Raw genomic sequence first — 22,127 nt, 5'->3', positions numbered from 1 at the left:
AATACAGAGCATAAAACCTCCTCCTGGGTGCCAGCCATGCTGTAATGCTATTTTTCTTACAGCCTAGGGTGCTCCAGACTATGCCATTTTGGCCCTGGAATGTGGTTTTAGGCTGCAGACAGGAGGTCCACTTTGCTCATAAATAGTTTGTCACTGGCCACACCATCAGCTTCTGCCCCCTGGGACCTCACTGACAGTCTCCAGGTATGGAGACAAATATCTGGTATAAAGGGTTATTAGGATACACAAAAACAGCTGAGAAAATGACAGTATCTTGACTTTTTTTTTCCCTTCTATCTGCTTAAAAAACCAGAAGTAAGCATTTTCATAAAGACTTACACATGCAGGAAGGGAAATGCTGAAGTTAATTGCAAAGGAGTGTCCCAATTTGAAGAAAAGTATTAACCCCAGGGCACAGTCCCCTGCTACGTTTTCCCTAATTGTTAGACTCAATTAGTACCTTTCCATCCTTTCCCCCTTTCTGTCTCAACACTAGCACTTTTGCACAAGCTGTAAGGGTGACGTGCACTGTAACACATCACTAACACGACGAGGACAGCAGACCAGTACATGGCTGCTTGGTTCACACTATGGACAGCTAATACAAGGGAAGGCTTTGGCTATAAAAATGTGACTGTCAGTTTCATTTTTCTTGTCATCAGCACCTGCCATCATGGAAAGACCTGATATGAATAATTCCCCCACTGACTATCGTGCCGCTTTTACCACAGCCAGCAATTAAAGCCTCCCTATATTGAAAAGTAATAAGAGACTGCATTATGTTACAGAGTGAAAAACTTTTCAACTGGGCTTTGGAGGAGAACAAAACACAGACAAATCAGGATGTGTAATCTAACACACTTAGCATGAAGCCACAATTCCAGGAGCTGAAAAGCCTGCCTTAAGTGCTCCAATAATAAATATTTTATTGCAACTTGAAAAAGAATTTGTTAACCGTGCAAATACCCTCCATATATTGCAGGTCATTCATTAATGGTTCCACTGCAGTAACTGTATGGAGCCAGTTCTCAGAAAAATAACTGTGCATTACAACTGAGACTAAACTACAGCATCACATTTAGCTTACTTACAGAGTCCCTATCAAAGCCAGTAAGACCATGAAGTAACCATGTTTTTGAGCTTCAGAGACTACAGCAGAATAAGAGCTGTAAATCCAATGAGTCCATGGCAACTTTTCAAATGTAGTTATACTTTGAATAAAGAGGAGCTTGCTTTTTATTTTGCTGCATGCTGACCCGTATTTCTTGCTACAAAGAAAAACTTAGTTTGTGCTAGGAAAGTACAAGAGCTTAAGACAATAATGGTTCTGAACTGCAAGGTAATGTTTTTCTCTGAACCGCACAAGAAACTTATTCCAATAATAACACACCAAGATGAGTTCAGCACATCCACCTGGAAAAGCTGCCCACAAAATTTAGAGGACACTTATAAAGCAAGCGGGTCTAGTAACAAGCTATCAGCCCCAGGCAGCATGCCCAGCAATCCTGAATGGCCCACCACTACCCAGCAACAGGGGACACTGCACATCCCTCCCTGCCCAAATCCCTCTCCTCCAGGGCAGTCTGGTCTCTCAGTATGATGCTAAGAGAGAGGGCTGTGCTTCAGTGATGGGTGTACAGCTGACAGCGCCAGCCTGCAAGTTCCTGTAGTTGCAAAACAAAAGCCACAAACATGACTTGAGTTCACAAAATGGAGAGGAAAAAAAAAAAAGTTAAAAAGAAGACTATTTCCTTGTGCATACCTGCTGACCAGATGTCTGGTGCTCTTCTGTGTCTCTAATCTGGAGAGAGACCTCAAGTAATTCTTTCCTTTTTTGTTTTCTTCCCAAAAACTCTGATTATTTAAACTCCCTAAATTAGAGCAAAAAGTCAAGATCTAAAATCTCTCAGGAATCTCAGCCTACAGAAGCCTTTGAGGTCACCTTTTATTTTGTTAAAAGGTGGGTTTGAATGAAACATGCATTTTTAGTGTTTCTTACCCAAAGAGTCAAAACAAGAAATCACACCAATTTTCAATTATCTCTCCTTGCATTTTACCAAATCAAAGTATGTTTCAAGACCCTTGCCCCTTTGTTTTATTTTGACCAGCCACCTGCACATCCGCTCTAGGTAAGCTCCCACCAGAGTGCTCTGCTACTTCATCTCTGCAAGTTTCTGCAAGCATGGGCTCTAGTCTGACTTTGTCCCAAAATTGCTTTGCTGTGCCAGGGGTGTAGCCTAGTTCATATCCTGGGAAGCGTGTACCAGCAGGGCAGCTGGCCTGCTCCCTGACAACTTCAGCAGAACAGATGCCAAATACGTAATTGCTCTGTTTACCTGGCCAAAGAGGCGGGCTCTGCACCGGAGCTGAAACACCTGTGTGGGGCTGAGTGATACACAGCTACTCGCAGTTGCAAGTCGGACACTGGCAGCACAAATACTCAGCCATTTTCAGGAATGCAGAAAGAAGCCTGGCCTGGAAGCATCCACCACCCACTACAAAATCAAGTGACTTCTGGAACGACTGAAGAAAAAATAGTTACCTCAATACATACAGACATCTGAATCACACTATCGCGTTTTTCTAAGCATGTGGCTGCATGGCAGCTAGAGAGAAGGCTGGTCAAGGCTGGAGAGATCTTGCCCAGGGCATCAGGGTACTGACCCTGGGAGCAGAGCTGGCTCACCAAGATACCACATGCCACCACGGTAGCCCCAACTCTGCCTGACTTTGTAGCTGCCACAGCTTTTCTGCAAAGGTGTGGTGCAGAGCTAGATGAGTTTGCAGTAGAAGTCGGACAAGGAAAAGATAAGGCAGTCTTTACCAGGCTAAAGTCTGTGTGCCAGCAGCCATCCTGAACCTGCAGCCCAAGGCAGCTATAAAATCACTCCTTTTCCTTTCTTCAGCTCCAGGTTTTGACATATTAGCACAACACTTCCCTTTAATTAGGATCACTTAATTAAGCACTTTAATTAAGGTCATTTCTTCCCAAGAAACAACTGCACCAGGCGAGTCTTTGAAAAGCTGAGCGACGAGCAGAGCAGCCTTTGCCTTCCGCAATCCATCACTATAAACCTGTCCCTTAGATAGTACTGCCCAGTAATTGCGGGATATGCATAAAACTGTACCAATCGCACGACATCGAGGTTATTCAGCACGATGCTTTTAAAACGACCTCCCTCCCAGCACAGGGCGCGTTTTAGCGCACTGGGCATCAAACCCCGCTCACGGCACGGTCGGGACGTGCGATCCCCGAGTTTTGGGGGTTATTCCCAGTTCTCTGTAACAAGGACACCGGAGCCACCCCATTGCTCCGTCCGTGCGCGTAACGCCGAAAGGGGGACAGTGGGGAGAAGGGATTCCTGCAGTGCCCCCCGCTGCTGCTCCTGGGAACGCCGTGGGAGAGGGGAAAGTTTCCCCGTGCAAGGGGAGTTTCCCGGGGCGAGCAGCAGGCACACGTGCACGGCTGCGGACGGCCAGCCTCCCCGGCGGGATCCCAGCCCGGCCCGGCGCCGCCGCCGCCCTCTGCCCGGCGGAGCAGCGGGGAAGCGCCTTTCCCGGGCGGCAGCCGGTGACAGCGGCCCGGCCGAGACAAAGCACCGCCCTCGGCAGCCGCCCGCCGCGGGAGGCGGGACGGGACGGGACGGGGCGGGCGGCCCCCGCGCCTCTCCTACCTGTTACAGTTCATCCCGGCCGCCGCAGCCGCCGCCGCCACCCCCAGCATCCCGCCGCTCCCGCCAAGCGCTCTCCGGCGGCGGCGGGAGGAGCCAGCGCGGGCGGCGGTAATGGCGCTGGGCGCCCGCCCCGCCGGCACCCCCCGCCTGCCGCCGGGGGGCGCGCTCCGACCGCGCCGCCGCCGGGACCCGCCCCGGCCGTGCCCCGGCCCCGCTCGGCCCGCGGCGCCCTCACCGCCCTCACCGCCCCCGCACCGGGAAGGGAGGGACGTCCCCGACAAAACTTAGGGTCCCTCCGCCCCCAGAGGCTTTCCAACATCCCCGCGGCGTCGGATCGCTCGCCTCCTCTGCCAGCCCAGCCGGAGGCGCGGCGGCGGCCAGAACGCCCCGCCCCGCAGAGTTAGGTGAAGTAGGTGCCTCCTGGGAGCGTCTGCTGCTGTTATTTTAATTATTTGTTTTCCAGAACAGAAAATTGCTGTCAAAACAATTCCAAATATTTTCGCTGTTTCCTGTGTGAGGTTGCGTAGTACAGAATTATTTGTAGCAAAAGAGCTGTCGCCTCACCTTAGGGCACCAGATATGGTTAGGTGAGAGTTTGCTGGACCAAGAGTACGTTTTTAATCAATATTATTTAAAAATGTAACAGTACCAATAAGCAATGGCGTGGGGAAAGGCCAGCACGTTATTTAGGCTCAGCTACCCCGTGTTTAGAAAGTAAATGCGAGTAAGTTACCTTCAACACCAGCGCTGCCAAACCTGAGGCCAAACCTCCTGCTTTTCTTGAAGAGAAACTATCTCGTTCCAAACCATACCAGTTTCAGGGATGTATGGACAAATGAACAATTGAGAGGAGCATAATAGTAAATGTGGGATTTATTAAGGTGTCTGTATCACCACTCATTGCCATCTTTAATATCAGAAGAAGGAAGTGGTGTGGTGGAATGAAAAATGCAAATATTTGCCTACCAGGATTGAGGAAGTCTCTATATGGCTCCAAGAAGACGATAACTCAGGGAATATGTTAATCCAGTCAAAATCAGCATGGACAGCATTACATTTCTGAGTAAGCACGCATCAGAAAGAATAATTCAAAATACGTGTACATGAAGTACATCTACTTTGGTATCCATTAGAACCAGGAAAAGAATGTAAATTTTGAGGACTATAATGCAGAAAAGATATTTGATGGCTGGGCCACGAGCATGGTTCTAGAGAGAACTACCACTGTAAAAACACAAAAACATCAGAGTGTCTGGAGGACTGTTGTTTGTTTATTTGTTATTTTGCTTCTTGGCAGGGTTCAGTTTTGCTTGCCAACTTTAGGAATCAAACATAGCAAAACTTTAGCATCACAGAGAATACATTTCTGCACAAAGAGGGAAATAAAGTACACAGTTGGAAAGGGAAGGGATAGTATGCCAAAAGAGAGGGAGGTGATCCCCTCCTCTTTACTCAGCACTGGTGAAGCCACACCTGGAGGGCTGGGTCCAGTTCTGAGCTTCCAGGTGCAAGAGATACATGGACATACAGGAAAGAGTCCAATGAATGGCTACTAAGATGACTAAGGGACTGGAGCACCTCTACTATGAGGAGACTGAAAGAGCTAGGACTGCTCTACCTAGAGAAGAGAAGGCTTAGAGGGATCTTATAAATTAATAAAAATACCGGAAAAGGGAGGGTACACAGAGGACAGAACCAGTCTCTTTTCAGTGGTGCCCACTGACAGGACCAGAGGCAATGGGCAGAAACTGCAACACAGGAGATTCTCTCTGAATATCATGGAGAAAATTTTCTCTGTGAGAGTGACTGAGCACCAGCACAGGTTGCTTGTGGAGGCTGTGGAGTTTCCATCCTTGAAGATATCCCATAGCTGTCTGGACACTGTCCTGGGAATCTGGCTGTAGGAGGCCCTGCTTGAGCAGGGAGGTTGGACAAGTGACCTCCAGAGGTACCTACAAACCTCAACCATTCTGTAATTATATTAAAAAACAACTCCCCCTCAAAAAAAAAAAAAACCCAACCCAAAAAAACCAAACAAAACCAAAACCAAACCCAGACCACCCACTCATTTTAATGAGTCTGTCAGCAGAGCTTTCTTATAGCATCTAAATAAGTAAGTACTCATTCTGTGCCAAATGAAAGTAATACAATCCTTTTGTTTTTTTCTAATCAGCTTTGGGCAGTCTGCCATTACTTGTAGACAGCTTCTATGAATGTCTTTAATTAACCTCAGTTTTTCTGCAAGGATTTCAGGGCCTCTCCCATTGCAAGTCCTCCTGAGGAGCTGGACAAAACGGTTGTCCCTGGCTGCTGAGCCCAGCTGAGGAGCAGCACCTCTGACCAGCACAGCCTGAAACTGGGGGGGAGGTGGCTGGGCAGGCATATGACTACTAGGGCAGCGAACTCCAAAACAGTAAATTCTGGAAATAATTAACAGGCAGTGCCAGCCAACTACTGCAGCCGTTACGGCACTTCCTTTGGAGAGCACATTAATAGATTTAACGGCAAGTGAATTGCACCATGTGCAGTTTTCCAGAGCTTTTAAAAATGAAATCCCAAGAGCCCAGTCTGCTAGTAATATAATCTTAAAGTAGCAAAGGCATTCTATAGAGAGCTGGAGAGCATCCCCCAAACATGTACTTATGCCAAACACTAAGTAGCAGCAGCTTTCGGAAACACTGTACGAAGAAAAGCCAGGAATTCAGTTTCATAGGTTGCCGCCCCAGGCTCTGTGCACTTTGTAGCAAGTTTGCACCTTGGGGTCTGATTTAAATTTTTGTTGTGTCTTGCTGTACAACAGAAATAACAATTCTTAATTGTTATTAATTGTCCATTACCTAGTATTAGAGCATGCTGGCATTCTAATTATCTTGTAAAATTCAGTCCAGAATACTCAGGCAAATAGTTTAATAGGATTCACAAACACACACCACAAACTCAAAAGAAAAAGATAACCCCGTCCATTCCAGTATAATGAAGGCTAAGACCATTTTCTTCCTATGCAGTTTAAAAAAAAAAATGGTAATCTGCCTCCTTATTTCTGCTTACAAACCCCTCACAAAGTTTAACTTTATGCTGCTAATTTACTTGGCATCAGGTGGAGAAGTGCCATTATCCCCAGCAGACAAGCCAGGATACAGAGACAGACAAACTGAAATTAAATTCACAAAGGAAGCATGTGGCAAAGAAGAGAATTTGGACTCCATGTCTCCAGACCAGCATATTAATCACAAAATTAATCCATCTTTTTTTTGCCTCCCATCTCTCCCTGCTAGACTAGCATAAAATGCAATTTTAAGTAGCCATATGCTTTTGATGTTCTGTTTCCAGAACATGTTTACATCTCCCATCACTGTTGAAATTCCAAACTTATTGTATTGCAGCTGGCAGTGGCACTTAGGGACATGGTTTAGAGGTAGACTTGGCAATGCCAGGTTAACAGTGGGACTCAATGATCTTTGAGGTCTTCTCCAAAACAATTGATTCTGTGACTACAAATGACAGCAACCTGTTCCTGTACCTCACTACCCTCACAGTTAAGAATTTCTTTCTAATATTCAATCTTAAGCCTACCCTGACTCTGAGTGCCTATTAGCAGAGCAGTCCCATGGTTGTTTATCTTAATACAATCAATGGAATTAAATTGTAAACTGGGTCAGTGTTCTTCATGTCACACCTCCAAAGATATGAAGTTAAAGCAACAATGAAGGAAACTTTGACCAGGTAAGTATGAATAATTTTTGAACACAGGGTGTCCAGCTAAATATTCCTAGCAAAGCTGTTAAGGAATTCACAAGTAACAAATTATTTTTATAAAAACAGTCAGATTTCTGCTTCATGCATTTTAGACACACATAGTATATTTGGTGTCACCATTTCTTGAAAGAGGGAAGGAGATTGTGCAAGAACAGGGATATTACTTTTATAGACCAATCTCAACCCCCTGCAAAATTGATCATTAAAATTCCATAGTTAGCAGCATAAATTTCTGCTTTGTGACAAGGTCAGTAATTGGACAGACACAATAATGGCTAAAGGAAAAGCTGATAGCAGCACCACAAAACATGTCCCTTAAGAAATAACTTAATGACTTTTGGCTATCATGGTATTATTCTCATATTTTTCATTTAAGTGTGTCATTTTTCTATTTTAAGCTTTTTGTCACTGCAATTCCTATCCTTCCCAGAATGTTATAAAAACTGTTGTTAGCTTTTCTGTGTTTTCTGAAAACCCCCCACCTGCAAGATACATTTGATATATCCACTATCTCCCACCACTCTGCAAACAACTGGTTTAACCGGTTTCCAAGAGAAAGGTTGGTGGGGAATGTTCGGGCAGGGACAGAAAGCCGCCACATCAACAACATGAGCTGTTTTAAGTGTTTATCACCACCAGCTGCTTTTCTTCCCACTGTTCCATAGGCTGTAGCCCTCTGCCCGTGGAGTGAAGGGACCACCCACCTGTCCCCCTGCAAAGGCAGCTTCACCGGGATTGCTGCAGCTGCAGGGTTAAGTAAATGCTGTGACTACTAGTGAGAGGGGATTTACCGAGTCTGTATAAATATTTGGGTGCTAAAGCCAAACTGATAGGATTGGCATTCTCCCTTGGCAAGAGTAACACTGAGCATCAGCAGTGTAACTCCACGAAGGACAATAACAACAGTAAAGCAGTATTTAAGTAAAAGCTTTTGTCTGGAGCTCTGTAATGGTTTCTATGCTTTTTATATTTGAGATGCTCTGCATGGTGCAAAGGGCGAGATCCAAGAGCTGATATGTACCTCCCCTCCGGAAACAGTCTGAATGCTCTCAGAACAAGCTTTGATTTTCAAGCAATGAAACAACAAACTGGGCTTAAATCCTATACTCATATACAGCTGCTATCCAATGTCTGTGAATTTAAAACACTTTCAAAGGCCATTATAAGAGGACTGGGAGTGTGCCCAGGCCCAAAAGAGCATACTGTTTTTTACACTGATTACATTCACCTTGGATTCGTAAGAAGCCTTCAGGCATTTAACTGACAGCAAAAAATAAACTATTTGCTAATACCAAGGTGTACTGAATTGTTGGAGCAGTAACTGATGCACATTTCCACTCTTTGTTTTACTATCCTCAGTTTTAATTATTAAATCCAACCTTGATCCTCAGGATGAGCCTGAAGAACACAAGACAGTAAGAAATCTCTTGAATCTAAGACATACCTTCTCAACCTTGCAGAACCATATGACAAATTTTAATCAAATTCAGTTTAAAAAGCAATCAGATTATTATTTCCCTTCCCCGTAGCATATATATTTATGTGAAAGCTGTTAGAAGTTGACTGTATTATGTTTTTTTTTTGCAGCTTATGATCCCCCTCCCTGACCATGTATTTGTATAATAAGCACAACTTAAGAAAAATGGTTGGTAAGAGGATAAACACACCAAACTCCCTTAAATCAAGCAAACAAACCAACCACCTCCTTCTTCATCTGTAGAACATCTAATCTTTGCACTAGAACAACTATGCAGATCAAGAAAAATTATCCCAGGGAATTAGGGAAGAGGTCATTCAAAGTTGACTGCTATTCGAAGGGGGTGCCGATTTATTAGGTCTCTCGTACTTAAAATAAACATACTAAGTGCAATCCTTTTAACACAGACATTATTAGCTTCTGCATCCCTCCTCTCCTTCATGTCAGATATTACCAGATTGCTGGTAACAAGCTAGCAACACATTTGAAGTAATTTAAATGAGCCTTTTTTAAAAAAAAAAAAATTCTAAAAAAACCCACCCATAACAAAACAATTTCTTTTCCATTCATCCAGATGACTCCATTGCTCTTATCATCTTCTAAAGTAAAAGGTGTGGATACTATACTACATCCATAAAATATCTTTAATACATTGGTAATCATCCTTTTGTCTTCTACCTTGCACCTGTAACATTTTCTCAGGTAAGAATAGGCATTCAGGTAAAAAGAAAGGCACTCTGTTGAGTAAAGATGAATTTTATTGAAGTGATGGCCACATGAAAAGACCATCAAAAACATTATTTCCAACCAAAACACTTATCTATCCAGACTACCAGTTCTGAAATTACTACAACAAATATGTTTTAACCTCTTCATACATTTGGTTTCTCAGCTTGTGGGTGGTGACTGCTATTTGCAAGGCTCCTAAGGGAGATATTTTTACAGTACCAGTAATAATGGAAGTAGCAGGTAGTTGAGGAAATATTGGTGCACTGGGTGAAGCCAAGGCATAAGTCAAATGAAGCATAGGTGGTTCAAAGCCACTTAGTACAAACTAAGGAGAGTTTTTAAGCGTTCCTCCACAATTTCAGGATATATCATCTGCTATCAAAGCAAAAGGATGGAGGGAGATAGCCAAGGGAAAATGTAAGTTTAGAAAATTATCTAACCCTGTATTCTCAGCTGTACTTTGGGGAGGGAGGGTCACGAAAGAAAAAAGCAACTCTACTTTTCCGTGTATCATTTCTAACATGGGTTCCCTTTGGCCATCCTGAACCCCAACTACAACCAGCCACATCTACACAACAGCCTGACAAGCTCTGGTCTTCTGTCTTTCAGCTGGAGCACTTTTGCTTGCACAGATGAGTCTCTCTCTTGGGTAAAGGGAACATGAAGGGTATACAACCTGTTTCTAAGTCAGCATTAGGTAGTTAAAAATTCAGCCGCAGTGCACATGCAGGTCTGGGAATTCTGAATTACTCCCATTTTTGGTTTTTAATTAATAAATATACTCTGCATAGTGACAGCAGAATCTTTATTATTATTATTATTATTATTATTATTATGCCCTCCTTAGGCTTAGGCTGAAAGCAGGCTGATTGAAGATAAAAATTGGTCCTAAGCTTATAAACTCTTTGGGCAAGGGTGACATTTTCTAGGAAACATTCTAACAAACACGGCACTGTAAAGAAAACAAAAAGAACCAGAAAGCAAAGTTAGCACAGTGCTCTTCCAAAAGATGAGCACCACAGAATATCAAGAAGCAGCAGTACTAGTTACTTCAAACTGCTTTTTGAAAGCAAATCACAGCTACAATGCTGTACATTACAAATGCAAATATATGACATATAAAAAGTTTTCTATGCAAAATAATCCTGCTTCCAGTTCACATTCTTCTATGCCATTTACTGCAAATGTCTATTAAACTGATTTATTTGCTTACCACAAAGGTAAGTCCTGGCAATCTCAGCAACAGAACACAGTTTAGTAACTGTTATTAAAATACTTTTACATTAATTAAGATTTCAATCTTCCATTGTAAAAAAAAAAAAGTAATGCAAGTTGTTCACTACATTCATAAGTACGGTACTCAAGTTTTACTAAAAACAGTGAGCATGCAACTCAGACTTGAAAGAAGTCAATAAGCAACCGGTATTTAATACAACCAGTGATATATGTTACTTGCATACATTTATTCACAGCTTACAATGTTAAATAATTTACAGTTCTAAAATATGTGCATTTTAAGAGGAACTTGTCACAGCTCTTCAGCAATAGCAGAGACTAAATCAGATCAGCTGCAAATGGAGTGTGAACTAAGTAAGAAAAAGCCGTACTCTTCTACTTATGTGCTTCCATTGTTGAAATCACAGCAGGAGAATGACTTGCACTTATTTTTATACATACTTCAAATCTCTCCTGTCACTGTGTTTTGGCATTCTTTTGAGTGACATTAACCAAACCCAGCTATGAACAGCGTTAGAACTCAACATCTGAGATCTGGTGCAAATTGTGAATGCTAAAGATGGTAAATCCTTCCGAAAGCCAATGCAAGAAAGACTAAATGTAACCTCATGTTTGATACTTACAGACATCTAAAAGACTCACACTACTACTTATCATCAGTTCTGTGATCTGAAAGTCCACAGAGAATGTTTTCCCCAGTAGCACAAACCATAAGGGTTCCAGTTAAAACACATATTGGAGGGGAAGTAAAAAAAAAAAAGTGCCTAAGATGGAAAGGAATTAAAATACCTAAATAAAGCCCATTAGCTTTGTTGATTGTGTACTGAAATATATACAAGAAACAAAAAATTAAACCAAAAGTACACTAACTGAACAGTTTATTCTCAATGTGTTGACTTTCTGCTGTTCATATGTCCAGATTAATCTCAGCCCTAAATAAGGCAATATTAAAGGAACAAGCATCATTTCCTCAGAGCCTCAACTAAGACAGGTAGGAAAGGAAGAATGCTATTTAGTATTGGTATGTGTACCGCGGAATGATTCTCTGCAAAATAGCACAGAGAGCATGAAAATATGAGTGAGAAGTATGGAAAGACTCTAGTTGAAACATAAACAGGATATAAACATATATGTATGCATTTTAATAACTTACAAATAAATTAAGATGGTGAAAGGTAGTATGGACTGTAAAGGGGAGAAGAGAATTGAAAGTAAAAAAAGGTGCTGTGTTGATAAAAGAAGTAGAGATGGTAAAGATTTATTTTTCTCAGAAAAAACCATAACATTCTGTTGAGTAATCCAGAACAGAGATTATCTCATCTGTGCAAAAGATCTGTGTGAATAACATGTGCACACACAGATAAGTGAGAGAAAGGTGTAATACCTTCAGTCATCAGACCATTTAAAAAAATGCACCTATTGAGAAAAGCTCCATCCTGTTCTCTTAGAAGTTAATGCTAGAAGTCTGACCTATGGACTCAGATTCTTTCTTTAGTGTCTTCAATATGACTAAGTCAGTATGGGTAGTCTTTTCATCTAAGTATGGGCATCAGTATAGTAATGGAACATTTCTTCCTAGTCTTTTCCACAAACTTCCGACTTCAAGTTAAAAAGCCATAGCTTAAGCCCTTTCTCCAAAAGCTTCAGCTCACTTAAGACCTCTGATCTTGGAGTATATCCTAAGACCTCCATAAATGTCATTAATCTCTACTACAGTACCATGCCCAGATGAGCCAAGCATTGTATTTCATAGAGATTTATGCACCCGCTACATTTTGTGAACCATCGCCTTGATATTTCAATCTAGCTTTTGCAAAAAAAAATAATTTAACAAAGACTAAAACTTTAGTTCAGAAAATGCCCTTTCTGTTTCTTAATTATCTTACATTTTGTAACCATCACCAGTGAGGAAATAATTTTAAACTTCTAAAACATGCAGAGTATAACACTAACCATGTAGATTAGTTAGCTAACAACAATACGTGAAAGCAACTGTAAACCCTTTTAAATGCTTTAAATCTAAAGTCTAGTTATTCCAGTTCATATATTAGATCAAGTTTTTGAATTTATATCAAAAGAGCCATTACAGGTTTGTTAAATTCTGTTGCCAGGCAATTTGCAATTAATTTGTCATCTCATAGTTCTTATCATCATCTTTAACATTTACAAGAAAAATAGTTCACTGTTGCCAGAGCATAATGTAGAACCATCTTTCAGGGCTACTGCAGGCTTCTTTCTTAGAAGAGCCTAGAAAACTGAAAGTTACACACAAAAATAAAACCCTTTAGTTCAACGCTACAACACCAACAGATTTTCTACAATAAGATTTCTCTTTTTTGGAGTTGTGGAATGTGTTTAAAGATTCAGTGTTTCCACTGTTTTATCGAAGTCCTGACCAGCTGTGGAGGTATGAAGCCCACCCAGAGGGCCGTGAGGTACTCTCTTCCTCACCTGAAGGAGGAAGAAAAACATTTCAGTTTATTATGTTAGACATTGCAACATTGCATTATTTGGTTACATGACCTTGCCCCCCCCACACACCTCAATCCTTTTTCAAATGCTGTCCTTAAACTTGCTGAGGAGGGAACTCGCTCTTGGGCTGCCACAGATAAGTTCATGGATTTTATCACCAAGTCCACTTTGGGTACTTAAGGATGTTTGAAAAAAGGCCATATCACCTTTCTCCACACAAATTCAATCGGTCTTCATTAGAGGGCCAGAACAACATCAAAACATCTAATTTTTCCAAATGCACAGCCTATAATGGAATGCATGGAACGCTTCTCTTTTTAATGTGATTTTGTTCATAAGTTGTAAGTGCTTAAAGTAATATAAACACATGGTGCTTACTCTTTATATTAATTTTTAAATAAAGTATAGGTCTGTTGTTAATGATGTATGGGAAGCTACAGTTATTGCTTTTGAGAAGTGACAAACAATACCTTAAAGAGCGTTTTAAGGGGAGTATTTGAAGCAGAGCCAGAACATTATTATACACATAGCTCCTGGGTTTATTTCTTGCAAATGCTTAACTCTTTTTATTTCCTTCCCTAGTTCCTTAATTTCTTGAACAAAAAACATATTTTCTTTAAGTTATTTTTACAGTTAATATATAGAAACTAATATTAGATCTGCAGTACTGCCTTGAGAGGACCACTTTAGTTACCTATTTGGAACATCTGCCAAGAAAGTATTTCAATTATATTAACCTCTATTTTGACAAAAATTTTTTTAACTCTACTCAAAACATGAACACATTAAATTTATAGAACATACTATATATTCTTCCTAAAATGTGCATATTTCAGAAGAAATTATATTTCACCTTAATTTTATTTATATTTTAGGGTATTTGTTCTGTTTCCTGAACACTGAATAGTAACTTCCCAACAAAGCAAAATGGTTTTATGACTAGCTTGCTAGCATACCGTTGCTAAGTTTTGTTTTCCCTCAAAGGTCTACACAACAGAAAGCACAGAACTTCAGTTGCCTTTATATCCACTTCTCCTTTTTTTTGTGACAATATTTTGAACACCACATACCTTGGGCAATTGCAACCAGCTTCCCCTTCTCTTCAGGGCTGAGCTGCAACATGGTGTCTATTACTGGGAGCAGCCGCTCTTTCTCGCTTCCTGATTTTAGAAATATGAACTGCAGTAGAACATTCTTCAAGTATTCTAAATTAGCCACAGACTTTTCTCTCTCTTGATTTCTTTCCAGTCTTCTTATTTCATTCTTAAGAAGCTGCAGATGAGGGGAAAAATATGCAATATTGTTTGCTTCATACAATGAGAAACTGAACAAAGGTCTTTTGAAGACCTAATAAATTAATTGCACATATTGCTTCAAAAAGAATGCGTGCATACAACGTATTCAGAACAAGAATCCAGTGAAAATTGAACGTGATAATATTGTACAGAAATAACTTATTATTGATCAAAAATAACCTTTTTTGATAAAATTTGTGCAGTAGTTATAATAATTTCAGCGATAAAGAGTAGTAAGAGTGGAACAGTTAAATATATCAAGAGAACTGATGCTATCATTCATTAGGAAACATTTTAGAAAAGAAAGCCTGGCATATTCAGGGAATATGCTAACTTCAGAAATGTCTTCAGAAAACTCAGGGAGGTGCAATCAAATCAAACCAAACTCATACAACAGTACATGCATCTTCTTTTAATGTAAGACAACTAAAAGGGGTTAGAGGAAGAGAAACCAGACAATGCTTCCCTTGGGGTTTACTGCTTTTGTCTAAGTGAAAACAGTAAAGACCCTTTACTAAACATTAAACTTACAAACTCTTGAGGTTTTTTTGTAGAAGGTTTTACTCCACACTCCTCTCCCCCTACCCCCACCCCACCTTCCCACCCAAGTAGAAACTGTGGTGAAAAAAAAAACCCATCCAAACCAAAAAACTGAAGTCAGCTCTGGAAGCGCTAATTAGACCTGTGCAATAAAAGCTCCTCCAGAATTAAATTTTGCATCACTGAAATTTTGCAGACTGGGATTTTCTGAAACATATTGGTTGTTAAATATTTGGTCTAAGAAAGAGACTGTGGAAATTAGAGCTGTCCTCACGTGTCTTGCATGTCTGCTAACCTTTATTTGTTCCATTAGAATTGCATTTGTTGCTTCTGATTCACGAAGTAATTCATTCAAGTGATCAGCACTCTTCGCTGTTGTGTTTAGTTTCTGAATCAGTTCATCCTTGGTGAGTTCTGCTTGCCACTGAGATGGTTCTGCAATTAATTGGAAAAGAAAACTAAGAGAAGGAAAAAGCACTTGCATCTCCCTCATACTAACTTAACATCAGGACTTGATTAATGTAGTTCCTTATAAACAGAATTCATGCAAAGTCAGACTGCAGATTTAACAGGCAACAATGCTGCTGCTGCATGCTTATTTTCTAATCTATTTTTGTTTATATATTAGAAGGGGACTCGCAAAACAGTTCTAGAACACACCAAGATATATAGTTTTAATTATCCTTTGTTTTCTACCCCTAGATAGAGATTTTCAACAGTTATCTACAAAGTGTTCAGTAGATTTTTAAATCATGATTAGATGCTACCATGTATTTTTCTGGCTTTGGAGGTGTTCTTAGAACATTGTTCTTCATGATGGCTTTCATTTTCCTAGAAAGAAACCTATGAATAAATTCCTGCTCTAATTAGCCTCATTGAAAAGAACAGAAATTTTATCCTTTCATTAATCAGCTTAAATCAGCACTTAATTGTCCCTAGTATAGACTCCTTCAGAATACAAAAATTCTGCCAACTATTCACTTGCTTGCTCATCCAGTCTTTTCCCTTTAGAAACTCAGAAATATGACATTTTCAAATTACTAAAACCAGTAGTAATGTTTTATTTTACGGTAGCAAGTTTAGTCCTTATTCAAGAATAAAACTCCTACAGAAATTCAGGACAGTGTAAACTCAGTGACACTTAAGGAGACTTGTGTCTTGCACTTAAAAGCATGAAAATATGAGGGAAGAAACTTCTGCAACTTATGTAGGCAAGTGCTTCTAAAAGCCACGTTCTACCTACCAGGTTTTGCTTCTGATGAGTTCAGAAGTTGTTCCAAGGATTGTACATAGGTGCTGGCTGAAGAGACAGACTCTGTGTCTGTTGTTTCCATACCTTCTCCCTCTTCCCTAGCTACAGTGTGCACATCGAGAACAGGAAGGTCAGTGTTTCGCCGTTCTCTCAAGTTCTTCGTTCCTGGATTTGAAACAGCTGGACCTGAAAGATACTTCCTGATGTTTGTCATCAGCATGAAATCAGGAGGGCTGTTTCACAGATGTGACTGTCTCAGACTGAGAACAGTACACGAACTAGTCTTCAAAATGCAGGTGAAGAAAAAAGAGAAAGCCAGATACATAACATTTATAATAGAAAAATACAGCCTTTCACCTCCAAATGATCATTACAATCAAAGCCTGTTTCTAAACCTAAAATTTATTGGCAATTTTTATTTCAGTGACTATGAAATATTCATGCAACTCTCCCTGAAGATAGGTTGTAGCTATGATCAGTGGCAAATATTTTTAAGGCGTAACAGAATTAGCTTTTATTTCAACCAGTCCTGTGGGAGGCATAAAGTCTTCTGTTTTAATACTGTGTGCAGGACCCTTCTGCTTCAGTAATACACTAACTTCTTAAACTGTTACTCCTGCTTGGCAAATGTCCAACTACATCCTGGTTAGTAACTTTACAGATACAAAAATAACACTTGAGCCTGAAGACAGTAAAATCTTAAATTAGAAGAGGGATCAAATGGCAAGTATACCAGTAACAAACATTCTTGAAACAGCTTTCAATACACTTTTCTTTAGCTTCACCTCTCGTACTTGAGGCGGATGTCTGGTATACTCCAAAACCTGAGACAACCTAAGTAATTTCCCTTCATCTGTCTGACAATGCAGACACTGCAGAACAGATAACAGTGATGCAGATTGGAAGGCACTTACATTGATCATCTAGTCCAACTGCCTGACCACTTTAGGGCTGACCAAAAGGTATCAAGAGCATTGTCCAAATGCCTCTTAGACATTGACAGGCTTGAGGCATCAACCACCTTGCTAGGAAGGCTGTTTTAGGGTTTGACCACTCTCTTAGTAAGGAGATACTTCCTAACGTCCAGTCTGAATCTCTCCCAGGCAGATCTGAACCATTCCCACACATCCTATCAGTGGGTACCAGTGAGAAGAGCTCAGCATTTCCCTCTTTGCTTCCCCTCCTCGGGAATCTCTAAGACAGTGATGAGGTTGCCCCTCCCTCCTTTTCTCCAGACTAGACCCAGAGTTCTTTGCCACTCTTCACAAGACAGTCCTTCCCCCTCTTTCAGCAGCTTTGCTGCCCTCCCGTGGATGTATTCAAGGACCTTAAGATTCTGAAGGGACAGTAAGTAATAACAAAGACACGTTCCTTACTTGGTATCTGTGGACTGATACAGCACGCTGCAGTGTCTCCAGAAAAGGTTTCTGGTAATTTACAGAATCACACAGTGTAAGCAGGTTTTAGATTCAGACTCAGGTGCACAAATTTGTAACTAACTCAATAAACCCTGGTACTGTTACCTCTAGTACTTGGTTCACTCTTGAGTTGGAAGAGCTGAGCTTCTACTCTGGAGAGTTGCTGCTGAAGTGTCTCTACTGTTTTCCTGTGCTCTTCTTGCAGGTTCCTGACTTGATCTCTGAAATTGTTCCGGAGAGCTTCATTCTGGGCTGTCAGCTGACTCAACATCTGAGTGTGCTCTGTTTTCATGACCATGTTCTCAGACTGTATTGTGCAGAGTCTGAAAACAGCATACACACAAACAGTAAGAAACACACAGCAAAACTCTGTAATTTTTAATTTCAAAATTTTTAGAGTTTGAAGCAGCTTTCAATTTTCATGTGTATGATTATCTTAGATAATCTTAGTTTTTTCCATTTAAATTCCTCTTTCTACAGGGAAAATCTAAGACTGAAAACATTATGCTGATTACCTATCATTTGAATGCACTGTGCTATATAAACTCTCGATTTCTATTCTAGAACACAAAATTCAGACATCTTTGGGGAAAAAAAAAAGTATTAGAGACACAGTGCTGTAAACCTTCTTAAATTCTAGAATTGCAACATGACTGTGTTTATAGTGTCATACAGGGCACGTCACTTACCTTCTACTTCACTTCTTATAACATTTATTTACGAAATACTTATGCAGAGCTTCTAAAATCCCAGGTTTCTAAGAAGCTAAGTTTAATTTTTTAAGCCTCAACTTTCAGCGCAGAAGAATTACCAAACGTAATTTGGTTGATTATAGTGAGCCATCATCTGGCTACCAGGAACAGATAAAACTGTACAAAGATGGTGACAAGAAGTCAACAGTTCCTAACACCAAGCTGTAATTTTTAATGAATATTTCATGTAAACTTCTTTGTACCCTCTACAGACAAGGGAAAGACCCTTTGTGAGGAGCTCAAGTACTAGGTACTCATGCAATGTGATACAGATTCATTTTGAAAGAAACAGCAAATTAAGACTGTGGCAAGCACAGACTTAAAATCCAGTACTTTCTGCAAGAAAGGCAGTTGGTGAACATAGGACTGGGTATTTTGTCAGTGAAATTGTTTGCTCTGCATATTTTTTTAATAGGAAACATCCCTGTAATTTAGTTGAGCAGTACAACACAAATGTAGTGCTGAGCACTGGACTTTAAAATAGTCAATGTGCTTAAAAAATGTTAATTTTTAAATCTGATAGTTAAGAGGTAGAAAGCTTGCAGAAGTCTCAAATTCCCTGATACTATTTCATTTTCATTATTGAAACTTCTGATGGCTCATGAAAAATAGCAAACAATCCTTTTGAAAATTCCTTTAACTTTCTCAATAATATGCCCTTTCTTTGAGAAATAGTTACACACCACTACATGTCCAGTTCTCAAAGTTCACACAAAATAAAATATCTGTGTCTATTCATCAGCAGAACATACTTTTCACGGAGTTCTGCTTCTTTTGCAACAGTCTCTTGCAGCATCTTATTATGTCTTTCCAGCAGGGTGTCGTGTTCAGACTGCAGTGCCTGGAGTTCAGATGCATTCATCTGTGAGTTATGCTGAGCATCTTGCAGCTTAACTTTAAGTTCATCTATCACCATTTCCAACTGTTCTCTGCACGTGGAAAAAAAAGAAATACACGACATACATTTAAAAATAATTACAGAATAATTCAGAACCTATACTATATAAACAACATAATAGATAGCTGATCCAAATTGCTTATTTATTAATTAAATCGATACAGCACCATGACCAAAATATCTTAGAATGTGACTACAGAAGAAGCAATTAGCAAAGTTCTGATCCTGTCTCAATATAGGTACAAATAGGTTTACCACATCCCATCTGAACCGCTGGGAATGCAACTATTGGGGTAGAAAGTGACTGATATCACTTTCTACTACAAGCTGGTTTGAGGGGACAAGACAGAAGGACAACAATATGTGGGATTCAGCTGGGAGAAAAGATTTCTTCTTAGAAGTGGTAGAGGCTTTTTTTTTGTTTGTTTAGTAAATGCACATCAGTTCAATGAGACCAAATACAGGGGACAAATGGTTGGAGTATATTTTGAGCAAAGTACTAGGAAGCAAGATCAAATTTATAAAAACAGATAAACTCAGTCAAAAACAAATCAAAATTAGATACACAAGGAAGAAAGAGTCTTAAGTGACATATATTCTCTTTTTATGCTTTCTGTATTTATATATGCAGACATCTCCATTATCTCATAAATTGTATATCTCATTAATCTTAGAGTTGATACTTATAAACAATTTCTTTGGAACCATTTCTCATCTGTTTATTGCTTGACCAATTTGTTTCCAAGGTGACTCTCTCTCACAAAAAAATAACAATATTAGAACTTCTTAAAATTCGTCAGAAAGGAGACACACAGAAATGCAACTGTTGCAGTTTACTTGCTTCAAAGACAGGAAGTTTTTTTTAAAAACCCCAAACCAACTGCAAAACCGAAGTCCTCTAACAAAGCACAAGTCGCCCTCTGGTGGCTTTTTGGCTGCAATTGTAGGTACTGTTTGAAGATGGTCAGAAATGAATTTTGACATCTCACAAAGAAACGCCCAGTCTGTCACCAAGGGCAGCCATCAATGACTTATAACAGTAACTTACAGAAATTGATCGAATTTTACAGTGAATTGAGACACTTTCCAAAATGAATTTGAATTTACCTGTCTTAATACTATAATTAAAAGGATTTTCAGAGACCTTTTGGAAGTGTAACTTTTTCCTCCAAGTCTTTCCTCATGCAGCAGCTGATTCGACAACAGTATTTCATAAATCTGCTAGAACTGATGACTGAATTGGCAGCCAGAACTTTACCTACACTAAACCACTCATTCCTGAAAAAGTTCAAAGTGAACTCAGCTGAACTGTACCAACCTGCTCTTTCCTTCTTAGTTGCAAATGGCACTTGGCTACAATACTTCATGGCTGAGAAAATGACATGTCAAGTCTACACAGAATATGCTGGCTGATTTCTGCTCATGAGATTCCTATGAAACTTCCTAACACCTTACTTCCCCTCTGGCTGTAATGACAGGTTACACAAAAGTAACGGTTAAAAAGATAAATCCAGGCATTAGAAACTAACAGAATACCACCATGGTAGAAATGGATGATATTTCTTCTGTTCAGCTTGGCAGAGCCACAGTTAGATTAAAAAAAACCTCAAACCAACCAAACAAAAAAAATTCAAACCAAAGTAACTGGGGAAGCACACTGCCACCCTTCTGATATTTTCCATATTGAAGCAAAGAGCTAATCAGTGGAATTCCCTTGTAGGTCAGAAATTAGCAAAGGCAAGCTCAATAACTCTGAGTGTCCATATTTTTCTGTATGCATATAGAAATTTTAGTTTTACCTCTCTTGTTTGGCTCCTTCAGACTCTGTCCGAGCAGCAGATTTATTCTTTTGCTGTTTTAGAACATTATGAACACGGACTTTGTAGCTCTCAAATTCTGACGTAACAGATGCTTGTTCAGCCTATCGCATAGAAAACAAACTCTTAACCAGTTATGCTGTTGAGTATTGCTCCCTCATTTCTCTAAAACGAAATGCATTTTACATAGGGAAAAAAAAATAAAACCACGTGCTGCATTTTCTTCTTTTAAATGGATAATTAAAACGGTGACTACCATAACAGATCATGTTTCTTTAGACTTTGAGTATCACAAAATGTGAAACTTGAGACACTAATTTTCAACATACTAGTATTAAAGAAAAGAAAGAATACCTGAAAATTCAAAAACTGCATTCAACTGAGAGATTCAAAAGCAAAGGGTTCTGTCAACAGCTTTAAATGAAGGCAAATGTGAAGGAAAAAAAAGGGCAGATAATTCCGTTTCCCTCTTATACTGCTGAGGTGACAAAAATCTAATATGCTTTAAAGTTTTGCATAATTCTGAGGAGTTAAATCAGTCTTGCAGTGGTATTACAAAGCACAAGATATAATATTTTAGTTGATTGTAAAGGTGTTTGGTCTGTCTTTTCTTCTAAATTCAGCTGATACATGAGTTTCAGAAAATTACATCACAACATAGTAGCTTTATCCTTGACTGTACACTATACAGCAAGAATTATTCCCATCCGTCAAGTACTCTTGTTGTATTAGTCTAGAAAGGCCACGGATGCACATTTTCTTTCTTGGATCTTAGGACAAGCTCATGGATTCAGTAGTCACCCCCAAGATA

The 22,127-nt window shown here is 39.9% G+C and overlaps 2 protein-coding genes across 7 annotated transcripts in view; both read right to left on the bottom strand.

Annotated features, from left to right (window-relative positions):
- The window catches only part of LIMS1 (LIM zinc finger domain containing 1), a 71,359-nt gene extending 67,408 nt beyond the window's left edge, over positions 1 to 3,951 (bottom strand). The window contains exon 1 of one of the 3 annotated variants that reach the window (XM_017817423.1): positions 3,930 to 3,951. Coding sequence is in view for 1 of the 3 variants with exons in the window: in XM_017817420.1 (XP_017672909.1) it covers positions 3,675 to 3,724 (50 nt within the window). In the remaining 2 variants the exon portion in view is untranslated. Of the gene's footprint in view, positions 1 to 1,762; positions 1,870 to 3,674; positions 3,744 to 3,929 lie in introns of those variants that run through there. The other 2 variants (XM_017817420.1, XM_017817421.1) reach the window with 2 other exon arrangements.
- Positions 3,952 to 9,647: 5,696 nt separating this feature from the next.
- GCC2 (GRIP and coiled-coil domain containing 2) overlaps positions 9,648 to 22,127 on the bottom strand; it is a 29,719-nt gene continuing 17,239 nt past the window's right edge. For 2 of the 4 annotated variants that reach the window (XM_017817355.1, XM_017817356.1), the window contains exons 17-23: positions 21,299 to 21,420; positions 19,354 to 19,530; positions 17,955 to 18,172; positions 16,423 to 16,617; positions 15,475 to 15,614; positions 14,415 to 14,616; positions 9,648 to 10,588 (exon numbers count right to left, since the gene is read on the bottom strand). In XM_017817355.1, coding sequence (XP_017672844.1) covers positions 10,383 to 10,588; positions 14,415 to 14,616; positions 15,475 to 15,614; positions 16,423 to 16,617; positions 17,955 to 18,172; positions 19,354 to 19,530; positions 21,299 to 21,420 — 1,260 coding nt within the window. In that variant the 3' untranslated portion in view covers positions 9,648 to 10,382. The other 2 variants (XM_017817357.1, XM_017817358.1) reach the window with 2 other exon arrangements.

Source organism: Lepidothrix coronata, unplaced genomic scaffold (genome assembly GCF_001604755.1).
Source record: "Lepidothrix coronata isolate B3197 unplaced genomic scaffold, Lepidothrix_coronata-1.0 Scaffold60, whole genome shotgun sequence".
Lineage (NCBI taxonomy): Eukaryota > Metazoa > Chordata > Aves > Passeriformes > Pipridae > Lepidothrix > Lepidothrix coronata.
Note: the sequence above shows the minus strand (reverse complement) of the source record. Positions and strands in the feature narration are given on the sequence as shown.